General features: G+C 40.8%; 1 protein-coding gene across 1 annotated transcript in view; it reads right to left on the reverse strand.

Moving 5' to 3' along the window:
- syne1a (spectrin repeat containing, nuclear envelope 1a) overlaps positions 1–9,830 on the reverse strand; it is a 198,191-nt gene extending 188,361 nt beyond the window's left edge. The window contains exons 1-2 of the mRNA XM_088325643.1: positions 9,743–9,830; positions 5,460–5,521 (exon numbers count right to left, since the gene is read on the reverse strand). Of these exons, the coding sequence (XP_088181769.1) occupies positions 5,460–5,521; positions 9,743–9,830 (150 nt within the window). The remainder of the gene's footprint in view (positions 1–5,459; positions 5,522–9,742) is intronic.
- Positions 9,831–16,968: the final 7,138 nt, after the last annotated feature.

Raw genomic sequence — 16,968 nt, forward strand, 5'->3', positions numbered from 1 at the left:
AGATTCGATTCGAGGCTCCTCCGTGTTATATGTCGAATTGTCCTTGGGCGAGACACTGAATCCCTAAGCAGGTCGGTGCATTGCATGGCTGCATGGCCGCTATTGGTGTGTGAGTGTGTGTGTGAATGGGTAAGCACATTGTAAAGCGCTTTAGGAGATCTTCATTGACTTGAAAAACGCTATATAAAATGCAGGCCATTTAAAAACCAATATGCTGAAATGCCCCTTTATAAACAAATAGACAATGAAAGACAACGTCTGCAAGTAAATGCAAAAGAGAAAAAATTGATTGGCTTATTATATCTTATATCTTTTCCTCATATATTGCCAATGTATTGTATTTAATAATTTCTTTCGGCAAAAATTGAATGTATCAATCAGCTATTTTCCGCCTCCAGCACGGCCTCTGTGCAAATTTTTTCGAACCAATGTGACCCTTTAGTAGACTTTTAAAGACGACCTATAAATTAAAGGTACATTATTTTGCCATGAAAATAATCAAATTGTCGGAAAAAATATTAGGGGTTTCATAGGAATTTCCCTAAAATGATCAACCTTTTTTGTGATAATTAATTGTACAAGTAATATTGGCACCAATGACTACTCAAGAGGGCAGCACGGCGGCGCAGTGGTTAGCGCTTGTGCGGCACAGTTCATGTCATGGGAACCTGTCGTGGGTTCAAATCCAGCTCCAGACTTCCTGTGCGGAGTTTGTATGTTCTCCCCGTGCTTGCGTGGGTTTCCTCCGGGCACTCCGGTTTCCTCCCACATTCCAAAAACGTGCATTTCAGGTGAATTGGCCGGTCCAGATTGTCCCTAGGTGTGAATGAGCGAATGAGTTGTCTGTCCCTGTGTGCCCTGCGATTGGCTGGCAACCAATTCAGGGTGTCCCCTGCCCACTGCCCGGAGATGGCTGGGATGGGCTCCAGCCCCCCCGCGACCCTAATGAGGATAAGCGGTACGGCTGATGAGATGAGATGAGACTACTCAAGAGTTTATTGACAGTTTCAATACCAGGCTGGAATAAATGGGTTTAGAACACACAAATGTATTATTTTTCTTTTATTATAAGGTATGTTCAGTCGCTCCTTTCTTAGTATCTACTTAGTATTTTTTGGGGAGGGGTTAGTTTATTGCTTAAAAAGATTACAGATATAAATAACTAAAAACAAATAGGTAAATAATAAAAAATATACTTAAAATTAGGGATATTTGTTGATAACAAAAATGTATTCACTATATAAAAAGTCCAAGTAAAATAATGATTAAAATAAGTTAAATGATCTGCAAATAGATCAATTGTTTCATTTTTTTTGTGGTGAGGAGGTAACAAGCTAGCATGCTAAAAAGTTTGCTAGCTCACGGCATCATGGTATTTGTCTAAGAAAGGGATTATCGATCTTATTTAATTTTTGCAAGTTAAATTAAAAGCTGTATTCATAAAGGATATTATTGAATATCACAGATGTGAGATTTATTCAGTTTTTTTAAATAACAAGAGAACCAAAGAAATCAGTAATGACAGTTTATATTTATATTTATTACAATACAATTTTCCTCATTGTCATATTGATATCATATTTTGGCAGGATTACCAAGTGAGGAGTTACCTCGTTATTTAGCGGAATTTTCTCAATTAATAACAGTGCATTAAAAAATATAAATCTTTTTTGTCACCACCGAGATAAGATGAGTGCAAGTCCTAAACAAAGAATTGGCTGAACGTGTGCATCATTACTAGTATTTGGGCCTGAATCTGAGGCGCACCCTGTGGGGATGCGGACCTCTGCCAAGGCCAATTTTAATGGGTTCTTGGACCAGGTAGTTGTTTTTGAATTATTTTGCTTTATCCAATTGGGAATCTATGAATGAAGGAGAAGAAAACGAGGTAGAATGATAACAACAACAACAATTATAAACAATTATGGATTTGGGCATTCAATATCTTGCAAAAAGTGAGCCGTATCATTCCGGGGTACTGCAGAAAACCCCACAAAAAACATTAGGGGCATCGCAAAGCTAATGCTTGCTGAAAGGCATACATTTGCGAGGCTAATTAAACCCAATAACCCCCGCCCAAAAAGACTCTTCAGATTGGGTACTTCACTTAGCTTTGTAATCTGAGCTAACACTTTAGTGTACTGAAGCTGTTTGCAGAAGAAACGCCTCAGCGACAACGAGACCTCCGCCGCTCACACCGACCACTCGCTAATTAAGATTTAACCGTCTCGGAGGGGATTTGGGGAGTCCGCTCGTCAGATTCCACATTTCACTCAAATGTCATTCCAGAGCCACACACGGGGGCAGTTGTCTTGAGAAGCAAAATAAATTACTGTATTTTCCGGACTTATATGACACACTGAAAACCCCCAAATAGATCAGATATCTGAAGGTGCGCCTTATTATTATTCACTCGGAAAGATGGAAATTATAACTTGAGGGGCTGTAGTAAATTCAAAATCCCAAAGGTGAGAACAACCAGGAAAAGTATGTGTGTGTCTGTGTGTGGAGTCAAACTTTGGAATAATTTACAAGATGAGATCAAACAATGTCTAACTATCCATGTGTTCAAATTTAAATACAAAAAAGCATTTCTGGCGAAATACAGGGATGAAGAAAATGGGATATGAGGTAGATTGGAAATACTGCGTTTAAAACTATGGTTAACTTTGTTGTTATTGTTGCTATTATTATATCAGAACTGTTATTATAAATATTATGTTTATTTTTATTGTTGTAATTATCATTGGTGCCGCAGTGACATTTGGTAACGAGGCGAATTATGACGTTGAGGGGTGGGTATTGCAAAGATTAGTGTATAAAATCTGTGATTATTGTAATTATTATAATTATAGATATCTGACCTATGTAATAAGTATATCCAGGAGATTTTGTTGTATTAGACATATGGGGAAAGGAGGATTTGTAAAATGTATTTAATAGGGAAGATAAAGAGGTAGGAAAAATAAGCATCTGCTTCTGACTACCCCTTTTCGAACATGTTATGTGACATTATTTTGTTGTTGACTCATTGTTTTCGTCCGGTTTTTATTTTAATGTTCGAAATAAAAGTTTTCATTCATTCATTATCCTGCACACCTTATATGCGGACAAAACGCGTCACTATGTCATAGTAATTATTGATCAGTCGATAAATTCTATCGCTGTTCACAACTGCAGTAACCTGGGTGCTTGTGAATGTGCTAAATTATACGCGCTGAGATGTCTTTTGTTATACCTGTGGAGTTAGAAAAAGAGAGGGGGAAGTTGATAAAAAGAAAGGCCCTTTCTTATCCCAGTCGCGTCCACTCCCACTCAGCCTGGTCTCAACCCACCTAACGATTAATCACATAGCTTTAGGCACCGTATTAAAGAGCTGTGATAACTGCTAGTGGCCTAATCATCTGCATAGCCAAGGGCACGATCCATCCCTCTGAGAGCCGAGTTAAACCAACTGTTAAAGCTCCTCTGTCTCTTTCATTGCATGCACTTTTCTTTCAAACTCGGAAATCCTCTTGTGACTAAGCGGCGTTTCCGGGAACTTTCTAGGAGGGATGAGAAAAATGCATCTCATCATCAGGTGACCTCCATTCACCTTGTCTTACTGCTCATCAGGGCTCTTTTTTTCACAAGACCAATCATTATATCCATGGCAATGCCAGGAGAAAAAGAAAAAAAAAAACACAGGCAGCGTTTTCAGAAGGTAAAAAAAAATTGAAGTCGTCAATTGGCCTTTAAGAAAAAAGTCACTTTACAAAAATGTAGTAAAGTGGGTAAAATAATCAAGTACGAAGATTTTAAAATCAGAATAAAGCAAACGTTTGATTTTAAAAAACGTATAAGGGCGTCCATGCAGACGGTATTTCAGACATTATTGAAAAGTAAAATAACATTTCAATAAGTCATTTGGCCTGGAGAAAAGTGCAGACTGGATTCATTAATTAATACATGAATAAATAGATTAATAAATATTATAAAAGATATTTAATCATTTATTAAATTAAATATATATATTTTTTTAAATACAGTAGGACTGGGATGGGTAAGCTACAACCTTCATTAATCAATATATATAATAAATGATAAATAAATAAAATGTAATAAAAATTAAAGAAATTAAAAATATAGTAAATTATATTGGACCTAAATAAATAGACAGCACGGCGGAGCAGTGGTTAGCGCGTGTGCGGCACAGTTCTAAGGTCTTGGGAACCTCCTGTGTGGGTTCAAATCCAGATCCTGTGCGGAGTTTGTATGTTCTCCCCGTGCTTGAGTGGGTTTCCTCCGGGAACTCCGGTTTCCTCCCACATTCCAAAGACATGCATTACAGGTGGATTGGCCGGTCCAAATTGTCCCTAGTTGTGAATGAGCGAGTGAATTGTCTGTCCCTGTGTGCCATGCGATAGGCTGGCAACCAGTTCAGGGTGTCCCCTGCCCACTGCCCGATGATTGCTGGGATGGGCTCCAGCACCCCCGCAACCCTACTGAGAATAAGCGGTGCAGCTAATGAGATGAGACATTTACATTACCAGTATTTGTATGTTAAGTATGCAGTACATAATGTTTTATAAAAGTATTTGTATGGAGGGGGACACGAGTGGCACAAAAATCTACACAACAACATATTTTTTTGTGTGTAGAACAGTACTTCTTTAAAAACTTTTTGCTCAGCCGGTTGGATCAATAAGCCTGTATGTGGCCTGCAAGCCATAGTTTTCCCACCCAACAGTACTCAATAAATAAACCATGTGTTTACGTTTGGTGGCATTAAAAATTCAAGAAGTTACTATAGATCCACCTGCGTTTTGGTTTGCTCCCAAACCGTGAGATTTGACATGACGTCAAGGTTTATTCCCTGAAGGGGTTGCTTTTCAAATTAATTTTCTGCACCACAACGCCAAGGTCTCCAAAGCTGTCCAATATGGAAGAATACTCAATTGTGCGACACAGTTACCTTGTTCAGGAGGTAAAATATTGTGTACAAAAAAAAAAAAAAAAAAACACTTACACTATTTGGTAAGCTTTCTTTTGATTATAAGGTGCAGATGTTGAATGAAAGTTACAGTTTTCCAAGCTTATACTTTAACTTTGAAAGCTGTATCCAGAGCAATCTCAGAACTGAGTACCAGGAATAATTGGCACCTAAATGACGGATGCTAGCTTGCGGGAACAAGCAAATCTACTTAGTTAATTGCAGCGATGTGAAAGTCGTAATTAAGTCTTGAGCATAAATCCTCCCTTGCAGCAAAATAGGAGGAAAACAATAAGGAGCGTGAGTTTTTGTGTGGTCTTAGCCGCCTGGTATGCGGATCCCATGACCGGCTCAGCAATGTGTTTGGAAAATTGAGCAAATGTCAGAGCGCTGAAAATGGGAAGCTGGACGGAAAGAGGGAGAAAATATGGAAATGGGAGCAAGGCAGATTGTGTGGTTTGCTCTCGAAATGAAAACGCAATCTTACCTTGGCCAAGTGGGAATTGATCCATTTGGTGAACGTCCTCTTCTGCACGGACTCCTGCTCGTCTGTAAATCACATGCCAAAGTGTTACAGACTCCTAAACAATAGAGATTAGAAAAGACAATTGGGGTTGCTACTAGCGGCTAGTAACTTTTAGCTTGCTCTGTTTTATTTGAATCAATGAAAGTTTTTCTCGTGTATTATTCTTGTTTCATTGGCTATTTTTCACATACTAAATATTAGTTTTGGTATTTTTATATTTAGAAAATGGCAGATTATTTTGGTATTCTTTTTTGATTCCTTGTATCATTTTGAGTAAAACAAGATAAATATTACTGAAAAAGAGCCTGCCATATTTATAATAGTGTCACGGTCGCCATGACGACCAGTATGCCACGCCCCCGAACTCAAGCTGAAGCAGATCAGCTGATTGCTGTTCTGCTATTTAAGGCTGGATTTTGGGTTTGGCGGGTGCTGGTTCATTACTCATGATTCACAATCCCGGTCTGTTATGCCTTGTCCTGTTGAGTTCGTGCCGGAGGAACTCTGTATTGTTCTGTTTTACCTCGGAGTATTGGGCGACTTTTATTTTATTAAATAAAACCTATGGATCGTCAACGCATTTGAGTTCTCCCTTCATGCCTCCTGCCTCCGTTCTGGTCCGGTCACCTTCCACGCCACCACGTCTCGTGACAGAATGAACCAGCCAACAAATAGAACTCAGCGAACGATCCCAGCGCGACTTGGGAGAGCTGGAGAGCGCAGTTCGGCAGGCGCCTACTGAGTTGGCCTTCCCTGCCCGTTCGAACCACGGCCCCGCCCGTCGTGGCCCTTGCTGTGCCTCGAATGGGGTCCCGGGAAGAATTGACGCCTGCCTGTTCGACTCTCATGCCTGCCTGCCCGACTCCCGTGCCGATTGCCTGCTATTCCGTCTCCCCTGCGTGCCAGCCCGACTCCGACTCTGCTGCCCGTCGGGCCGACTCCGACTCCGCTGCCCGTCGGGCCGACTCCGACTCCGCTGCCTGCCAGCCCGACTCCGCTCCTCCTGTTTTGCCGGTTCTGATTTTGTCTCTCTCATGTCTTGTCTGTTCTGATTTTGACTCTCTCATGTCTTGTCTGTTCTGATTTTGACTCTCTCATGTCTTGTCTGTTCTGATTTTGACTCTCTTATGTCTTGTCTGTTTTGATTTTGACCCTCTCATGTCTTGCCTGTTCTGATTCCGCCTGTCCTGTCTGAATCGCCACTTCTGAACCTGAACCCCTGAGCCTGACTCTTCTGAATCTGACCCCCCTGAGTGCGACTCTTCTGAATCTGACCCCCCTGAGTGCGACTCTTCTGCATCGGCCTGTCCTGAGTGCGACTCTTCTGCATCGGCCTGTCCTGAGTGCGACTCTTCTGCATCGGCCTGTCCTGAGTGCGACTCTTCTGCATCGGCCTGTCCTGAGTGCGACTCTTCTGCATCGGCCTGTCCTGAGTGCGACTCTTCTGCATCGGCCTGTCCTGTTTGCGACTCTTCTGCATCGGCCTGTCCTGTTTGCGACTCTTCTGCATCGGCCTGTCCTGTTTACGACTCTTCTGCATCGGCCTGTCCTGTTTATCTGTCCTGTTCTCGTCGGTTCTGCCTGTCTGTCATCCCCTGTCCAGTTGGCCACCAGACCCCCCCTGCCGAGCGCCGATTCCGATCCGCCCGACGCAGATGGCGCCTGCCTCTCCCCGTTCCTGCGTGTTCGGAGGAGGGAGCAGGGTTGCCCCAATCGCGATCGTCAACATTCCGGGGCGCGAGGTAGTAATTTTTTCTTTTTTGGGACCTCGGGAGCTGTCCCTTAAGAGGGGGGCTCTGTCACGGTCGCCATGACGACCAGTATGCCACGCCCCCGAACTCAAGCTGAAGCAGATCAGCTGATTGCTGTTCTGCTATTTAAGGCTGGATTTTGGGTTTGGCGGGTGCTGGTTCATTACTCATGATTCACAATCCCGGTCTGTTATGCCTTGTCCTGTTTTAGTCTGTTATGCCTTGTCCTGTTGAGTTCGTGCCGGAGGAACTCTGTATTGTTCTGTTTTACCTCGGAGTATTGGGCGACTTTTATTTTATTAAATAAAACCTATGGATCGTCAACGCATTTGAGTTCTCCCTTCATGCCTCCTGCCTCCGTTCTGGTCCGGTCACCTTCCACGCCACCACGTCTCGTGACAAATAGGAGATATCAATCGATCCAAGAGGTTAGTATCAGTACTCCCACACTTATGGTATTGTCAGCCCCCTAGTGGCTGTTTTACAATCTGAAACTAGAAATTATACTAATTTTAAGAATTGTTGTATGTCAGGAGTTTGCGACTCAAAATGTTGAAAGAGCCATATTGGATCCCCCAAAAAAATCACTTTTAGAGCCGCAAAAAAAATAAATTATTTGTATAAGCCTTATAAAGAAGGCAACACATACCGGATATATATATATATATATATATATATATATATATAATGTAATAGCAATAGCACAATAGCAAACTAAATAAGAGGAACGTTATATTGCGATTGAGTCAATGCAATTTTGAGGAGTTATATTTTAAGGAATAATGTTTGTGATATTATTTTGGGGGGTGGTTTTATGTACTTGCACAATATTGCTCCGAGAAAAATAATGTGTCCAAGATGCCGAAGTTGAAATAGTATTTTCCTTGTTTGCGAAATTCCAAATAACATTCGTGGCATCTTGGATCGTTTTAAGTATTGTAAGTCATATTCCATCCATCCTCAGTAGGGTCACGGGGGTGCTGGAGCCCATCCCAGCTAGCTTCAGGCAGTGGGCAGGGGACACCCTAAATCGGTTGCCATGGCACACAGGGACAGACAATTCGCACGCTCATAGTGTTGAATGAATAGAAATATCGTATGCACTCTTATCTATATATCTTTGTTAGTGTGCTAGTTTGGTAGCGCCTAAAACGTAAAAAAAAAAAAGAACTTCAAGTATCTACCAGTGATATTTTTTTTCATTTATTTATTTATATTTGCTGTGAGAAGCTAACAAATTAACAAACATGGTAGCTCATGGTTATGTTGTTTTCTTACATTTACCCATTAGAAAATATGTTTTAAAGCGTATTCCATTTCAAATCTTTAATAAATCAACCTATGAATTATTCATTTATTATTCCTTTTTTCTATTATCTTACGAAAAAGTGCATTCATCCTTTTGACATACACATGCAAATACCTCCAGAGCTTCTTCTGCAATATCCTTCAGATGTGATCGGTGAAAAAGAACAGGGAGTTCCCCTACTTTAATAAATACTCAGACGATTTGATTAAACTCAAGTTGGTGACCGAGTTCAGTGGCCAGTCAGGTGTGTGCTTCCCATCCATTATGCAGACAGGCACATTTAAACCAGCCCTTTCTGGATGAATCCCTCTTTTGATCTTATCAAATATTGATATGTCCTAATATGAGTGGGTGGGAAATGAGAATGATTCGATCCACCTTTAAAGAAAGAGCACGGACGACAAGGAGAGGAAAGATCGGCTGTGCTCGTGTGTGGTGCAGTCCGCCTGCGGGACGAGGTGACTTTGAGCTCACGCTGGTTTCCATTCAATACATCGGGGGAAAAATCGGCAACCTCAGCAAGCAAACCCCGCAGCGGCGTTTCAACACACTTGATTAGCTTCTCAGGCGAGCGTGGGCCTGTATCATTAGTCTCATCAACGGCGTTCCTCGTCTCTTATCTTAATGAAATATCGTTCTGGTTTGCTTTGTGGTCCTGGGCGGCCGCCGTTGCCGAGGTAACAAAGCGTGAATTGCCAGAAGTGGTGGTACAAACTCGCAATGGACGTGTTGTAAATAAACTGATTTACCCCCTGTGGGCAAACAAATCAATAGATATCAAACAGTGTTTTTTCTAGAAATAAGTTGATATATCCTGATAGCCTGAAGTGGTTGGGTCTTCTTGGACTTCTTTTTTATTTGCTCTCTGTAGAAACTAAAAAAAAGCTTTATTTGTGTGTTAAACTCAAGGCAGTAACATGTTTGTTATGCATTTGCCAATTGGTGAAGATTTGTGACATAGCCGCACCTCTGACTCCAAACGGCAATTGTTGGGAGGTCCAATAACAGACACATAAAATGTATATAATTTTTTGGGCTGGTGAGGGGCTGGAACACATTAGGCACATCTCCATTCATTTCAATTGGGTAAGATGATTTGGGATATGAACGCTGAGTGCAGTTAAACAGGAGAACAATATCAACATGTTTAGTGTACTTGAGTAACAAATACTTCAATTCCCTACTCTTCATTTTACTCAACTCATTTTCGTTATTGGAATTGGTGGAGCAATGGCCTTTGCCATTTCTGCTGGGAAAATTAAGCCAGACCATTACCGTACCAACTAACTTCGGCCACTAGTTGGCAGTGGCGCCCTTTTTAACGAGAAAATAAACATGAGGTCTAAGCCAAAGTAGAGGAAAGGCAATATGGAAGATGAAGGGGTCAGTAACTTGTTGGTAGAGATTGTTTCTACTGAGGTAAAATCGTTTTTTGAGGTAACAACGACTGTATTTAGCAGTCAAAATACTTGGAATCATCTGGCAATGGTAGATCTTACTTTAGTAAAATGACTGATACTCAAGGTAATAAATTAAGGATCTAAATCAATTTTTGACCTTTTAAGTGAATCTGCATTTATATAGCGCTTTTCAAGTCAATGACTTCCCAAAGCGCTTTACATGTGCTTCACATTTCCCAATAGCGGCCATGTCATTCATGACAGGGGTCACCAACCTTTTGAAACTGAGAGTTATCTTTTGGTACTGATTAGTCGGAATGGCTACCTGTTTGATATTTATTTCTAGAATAACTTCTCGCATTATTACTATGTAATCACAAATGTTATTACCATGTTGTAATTGTTATAAGTAGGGTGGAATTAGGAACAGTCAAGCACTGAAACATCTGCCTCGAGGTTTTAGATGAGGGAATGTTGTAATAATGGTCTGTGCAGACGTTTGAAACTTTTTGTGATTAAGGGCCTTACGACTAAACATGACTTGAACTTTTTTAAGGGAACTCTGTGTTTAACATTAGTATTGTAGAGTGATTTAAAAAAGACAATATTGATGGATCAGTCATGGATTTTAGGACACTGATCATGTCAATTGATTTTTATCGCAGTTAGAAATCAAATTTCATAGAAGATCTCAATGACCCATCACGGGTGAGGTATCACGTAGGTGACCCCTGATTTATGAAGACAAAAGTAATATTATGAATGAAGAGGCACATTTAGGACTTGAGTCCTTTGCTTATCGGCAAAAGCAGCACCCCTTTCTAATCAAAATCCACGTAGCTCTTTGTGGTTCTCGAACCTGCCACCCTGCCATCACCTAAATCTTCACAGATGGAGCTCCTGCTGTACAGCCCCCCTTCTTTAAATATGAGAATCCAACCCGCAGCTGATCAAATATCAAGCTGAGACCCACATTAACCCGCAAACACTCATACAGTCCCGGAAGAATTTCGACAGTTGTGACTTCTGATTTTAGGGGTTCTGCCACCAATTTAAAAGGTTTCTTTGGTGCAATTATGTGGAAGTAACTCCCCACTGCAGTGCCACACTAAAGTCTGACACACACACACATTCAGAAAAGCTCACACACTCACCGCGGAGGTAGAGGTAGAAGCCGGTCACAAGGTTGAACGGTATTTTCTTTTTCGGGGAAGAGTCACCTTCCACTCGTCTCCCTGTGCCGTACCCAAGACTCCGCATGTCGAGGGGGACTCGGGAGGTCATCCTCCCCCAAAATCAAGGGGGGGAACCTACACTTTGCCCTTGCTCTTGCCCTTGCTGCTAACTCTTCTCAGAGCCACCAGCTCCTTCAAAACTCTTGCTTGGATTCTTCGGTCCTGTACTAATAGTGCTTTGCCTTCCTTTAAAAAAAAGTGCAGTGCAGTACCGGCTTGCCTCAGCATCAATCTCACTCTCTGAACACTTGAGCCCCTCCCACCTCGTTCCCCACTGTTGGTACCATGCATACCCTTCCCTCCGTTTGCATGGCCAATCACAAGGCAAGGGACGGCGTGATGTCATAAAGGGCATTGCCGAACCTGATTCTCACACATATGCTAGCGCACTGCTCACAATGGCAGCAGAGCACAGGAATTCCCTCGCAACATGCTGCCGTCTTCCACTGTCTGATCTTCCACTCTAGTCTGTTCAGAGAGGTGTCTTTCATCTCAGCCTGTTGTGTTTTTTTTCTCTTCCCCTTAAGCAGAAACAAAAGCACTACTTATAAAATAAAAGATACAGCGTATACAGTGGAACCTCTGAAATTAAATGAGGCTAATTAAGATGTTATTGGGGCAATATGTCTAAAAAGCAACATGTCTTTGGAAATGGCTTCATCAAGGAGTAAAAAGAACATGATGCTAATAAAAAGGCAGTTAAGCAGAGTCCTTTTGTAATTATTAAAGCCAACCCGGTGCTGTCGAATGCTCTTACCTCTGAGATTCGATCCGAAACCTCAGTGGAAATGTTTAAATCGAAGCTTAAAATACACTTCTATTCTATAGCATATGGATAACCTATATTTTATGTTGACAATATCTGTGTATTATTTGCCCTCATGTAGGTTTTAGATCAGGGGATGGTGTCATAATAGTCCGTAGTTTGCAATAGTCTTTGATCTGTGCAGCCCTTTGAGACTTTTTGTGAATAAACATGACTTGACTTGACTTGGAAGTGAACTCTTAGAAGAGGTACAACAACATAATTTTTAGATGTATTTAAAATAGCCAATAGTTAATCTAATCCCAACTGTTTTTACAATTTTTTGGACCCCTTTGGATATAGAACTTCTGAAAATCTTTCAATCAAAATCTTTCAATCAAATCAAATGTTTTTGCACCTATATCCAAAACTAATTCACAGACGCACTATTTTTTGAATTTCTCTTTTTTTCATAAAAATCCCTCATTTTAGTCATAATAATAATAACCAATGTTTTTGCATATTTTTTAAACAATATAGGCAAACCTGTGACTTAACATCTAAAAATTTACATTCCTATCTAATAGTCATTTGTACTAGTGTTCCTTTTTTGAATTTTTGTATTTTAATTTAAGATTAATTGACAATTGACATAATAACACTATGTCGAAGCTCGATTCCAAGATTTTCAGAAAAATCCATATATTCTGTAACAGAAAAGGGAGACGGTGGGCCATTTTTAAGAATGAGGCTTTAAATGCTGGGACTTTAAAATGTCTTCTGATGCATCCTGGAAAAATTGGGAGGCGCTATGATCATCTCGGAATCCGGTTATATCATTATCAATAAAGCATGAGGACATTAGCATTGACTTTCCCTTTCTTTGCAAACAAAGAAATTGAGCTACTGTAAACGGGCTTATTGGCTATGTCTATAACAGACGTACAGCTCAGTCTTGATCATATAATTTCTGTTTGTTTTATTTTCTCAGAATTCAATGTGATAGTTTTGCCTGTTCATTTGAAAGTGGTTAACTTCCTGTCTTGAAGAGATGAGTGGCATTTTTGACAATGTAACCTGGACTCTATTTCTGCTGAAACTTGCCAAGAGGTAAGGTACACTGCACCAAAATGTGTTCACTTCAATTTCTGTTGCCTTAAAGCTAAGAGGTTCCACGGTAAAAAAATAGCAAAATATTCTCTACCTTAAGTTACCATCATCGACAACGCCAGCAGAAGACTTATAACAACAAATATTTTTACATGGTCACTGTCTTATTCAGTATGTGACCTTCTTGGGTATGACACTGCCTTTTTGACCCATGCTCACACTTTTAACCTACAACATAAAGGCCCAAAAGCACAAAAATATCCACTAAGAATGTAATTCTATCAGCCTTGAAGATGAAAGACCATTTATCACTTGGGTTGCCTCCTTTTGTTCTTTCATCTGACCCCCCTTTCTCATTCCTGTCCGGCTTCATACACGCAAGGCAGTTTAATTATGAAAGTCATCAATAACCAGTGGCATATGTCATCTGCTATCTGCCCGACGATTATCATACGCGAACCGTGATAGATTTTTAACCGTCCCTGTATGTAATGTAAAGTGTATGATACGTGCCCATATGCAGTTATTATAATCAAATGAAAAATAATGAAGCCAGTACACCTGCAAGACCTAATAAGCTCAATATAAAAATAAATTACACAATCTCATAAACTTAAAAATATAACAGCAAGCCACCAATCTGTTACTATTTTCGCCTACACTTGCAAAAAGTGCATTCGTTGCAGAAAAGTATCCATTATCTGCATCACTTATTTTCAGTAGGGTCGCGGGGGTGCTGAAGCCAATCTCTGCTGTCCTCAGGCAGTGGGCAGGGGACATCCTAAACTGGTTGCCAGCCAGTCGCAGGGCACACAGACAGACAACTCACACGCTCATTCACACCTAGGGACAATTTGGACTGGCCAATTAACCTGACATGCATGTTTTTGGAATTTGGGAGGCAAACTGAGTGCCCGGAGGAAACCCACGCAGGCACGGGGGGAGAACATGCAAACTCCACACAGTAGCTGGACTTGAACCCTGAACACCGTGAGGCTGCGCGCTAACCACCCACCCGCCGTGCCGTGCAGAAAACTAATGTTGTCTAATTTGAAAGCGTTTTCTTCAACGCTGAAAACTAGCGTTGTCTTATTCTACGTCAAAACCGTATTTCTTCATCTGTGCTAAAAATAAGTCAAATCAAGTCATGTTTACTTTAATAGACCTTAATCACAAGAAGTCTCAAAGGGCTGCACTGACCACCAACTTTTACAGACCACAGACTATTATTACACCATTCCCTGATCTAAAACCTACAGGAGGGCAAGGAAAAATTAAAAACCTCAGTTTTGTTTCTATATAGTTGGAGACCGAATGCATAGACTTTAGACAGAAGCAGTTTTCAGAGTTTGGTAGAAAGCAGCGGAGGCAGCGAGCGGGCTGGCCGGAATCAGCAAGCCGGTATGACAGGAACCAGATTGTCAGGACGGAATGCACCAGCGTCATGCTGCTCTGAAGGCCAAGCTTTCAATGGGGTTGATGAGCCGATTTAAGGCAGGTGTCTCATCAGAGGAGCAGCCAGCCACGCCCCCTCCTACACACAACTTGTATGCAGTGGCGGTTCTCACTTAATTACTCCATGGACGAGACCACCTCCAAGCGTTTTCCGAGCCAAGGCTCCAAACAGGAACATAGGGGATAATTAAATCTAAAAGATATGAGGGGGCAAGTCCATGAATAGTTTTGCATGATACCAACAGAACCTTAAATTCACATCTTAAGCCTTCTTCTGCTTCAAATGCTAGCTTCTTCTATGCCAATGCCAAAAACTAGCCGTCTTCTTTTGCGCCAAAATGTAGTTTTTCTCATTCTATACTAGAATATTATTTTCTTGTTCAATAAAAACTATCATTAACCTCTTCTAAACAGAAAACTAGCTTCTTCTACGGCAAAAGTTATCGTTGTCTTTTTCTTCTCCGTTCGAAACCGGATTTTTTTTTATACGCTGAAAACGTATTTCAGCTTTTTCTACATCGAAAACTAATGTTTTCTTATCCTTGTCAGGAACCGGAACAGGATCAGGACCCAAATGCGTTACGTTTCTCACGCAAGCTTTTATTTTACGGGAAATGGGGAGTAATGCACATTAAGCAGCGGTCTGGCGTGAAAAGACAGGAAGCCAGGGACCGACGAGATCGACACCGTTTGCTCGAGCAGATATCGGACAGATGGGGCCGATACCGGACAGGACGGGACAGCCAGGATTGATATTGTAACAGGATATCAAAATTAAACAGGACAAAAATAGACGGGAACAAAACTGAAAACCGATATTTAAACAAGACAAAATAAACGGGAACAGCACCGGACAGCAATGTTCCCTCTAATTTTCCACGGATCTAAGTGTTCACACAAAGTCGGTGAGCAACGCATGAAACAACAGTGAGCAACAGCAATCCCAAGTGTGGCAACTACGATGAGTAATTATCAAACAAAACTTGACATCACGTTACGTTTTGCTGAGTTTCTGGCAATGCAAAAAATGTTTTCACTTTTGAATGAATTGACTAATGTAGTATTGCAAAGGTTGTACGGCCTACAAACGTCATTTGTTTTTACAACAATTCTTTCACAAGATTTCCATTTCTTTTTTTTCCTGGTATCTTTTATCGCATAATACTAACATTTTTGGGGGCTTATTTAGTCGGTTGCACGATACACAACTGTATTTAATCACATTTTTTAGTGGAAGTACAATGTTGGCAACAAGATTGACTTGGTATAATTGGAAATTATTTGAATGCAAGACAAACTTTTTCTTCTTTTTCCCAGTTTTCTCATTGTATTTATTTTTTCCTAGCTGTTACTTTTTTGTTTTTGTTCTCTATTTACTTTTTTTCCTTTGTTTCTTTCTTTTCTTTTTTTCTGGCTTTTTTCTGAATTTTTCCTTCTTTTTTCGCTTCCTTTTGTTTTTTTTTTTTTCTCAGCTTCTCACTACTTTTTCATTTTGGTATTTTTTTATTTTTTGTTCTATTCCCCCTTCCTTTAAGTCATTTTTTGCATAATTTTACATACTATTTGGTCATATAGGGATGAAAGAAGCAAAAACAACCTGAAGAGCCGTTTAGTGAGCCGAGCTGAAGAAGCCGGTTCTCGAAAAACTCTACTGACTTTACTCAACTTCGTTCTACTTCGACCTTGACTTGAAAAAAAACGCAATTAGAACACAACGTCAGGGGAACTTGTATTTTTACCTTCATCCACTGTAATTTTGACTTAATTCGCTTTTTGATTAGCAATTTCGAGCCATGATTTTTGTGAGCTGGCTAGATTTTCTTGTGCGCGGAAAAGCTCTGGGTAGTGCGCAATTGCGCACACACGCAGCTTAGAGGGAACATTGCACTGGATAGATTTTCTTGTGCGCTGAGAATGTGCAGTCAGTGCGCGATTGCGCACGCACGCAGCTTAGAGGGTACATTGCCAGACAGGAAATACCAACAGGAAACAGGACCGAGTCAGAACCCACGTCTTGCGGGACAGAGGTTCGTTGATGGACTGACAAAGGAAGAGTGAGAGCACTGAGCTTAAATGGACGGAAAAGCCAATCTGTCAACGAGCCGCAGCTGGCGTCACACAGGCGGGACCAATTGGGCGGCATGGCAACCGTGACAATCCTACGTTAAAAAGAACTAGCTTCTTATATGATAGACTAGCTTTTTCTTCTTATACACTAAAAATTAGTGTATAAAAATCTCATATACGCAGAGATGTAGTATCGTCTTCCTCTGCATAAATGTTCTCCGAAATGTTGCCATGTCTTCTGTGCGTGGTTTACTGTAATGTTACTAAATGTATGGTTTGGTACTAGCACAATTAATATTCAGGTGTGACTTAAAGTCTGGTTAATCATATAATAACCTTCTTTATCCTGTCCCTCAACCACCCAATCATTGTAAAGCAGCAAACGAGCTATCCAAGGT

The sequence above is a fragment of the Urocampus carinirostris genome, chromosome 20, assembly GCF_059441175.1.
Source record: "Urocampus carinirostris isolate Australia breed hairy pipefish chromosome 20, RoL_Ucar_1.0, whole genome shotgun sequence".
NCBI lineage: Eukaryota > Metazoa > Chordata > Actinopteri > Syngnathiformes > Syngnathidae > Urocampus > Urocampus carinirostris.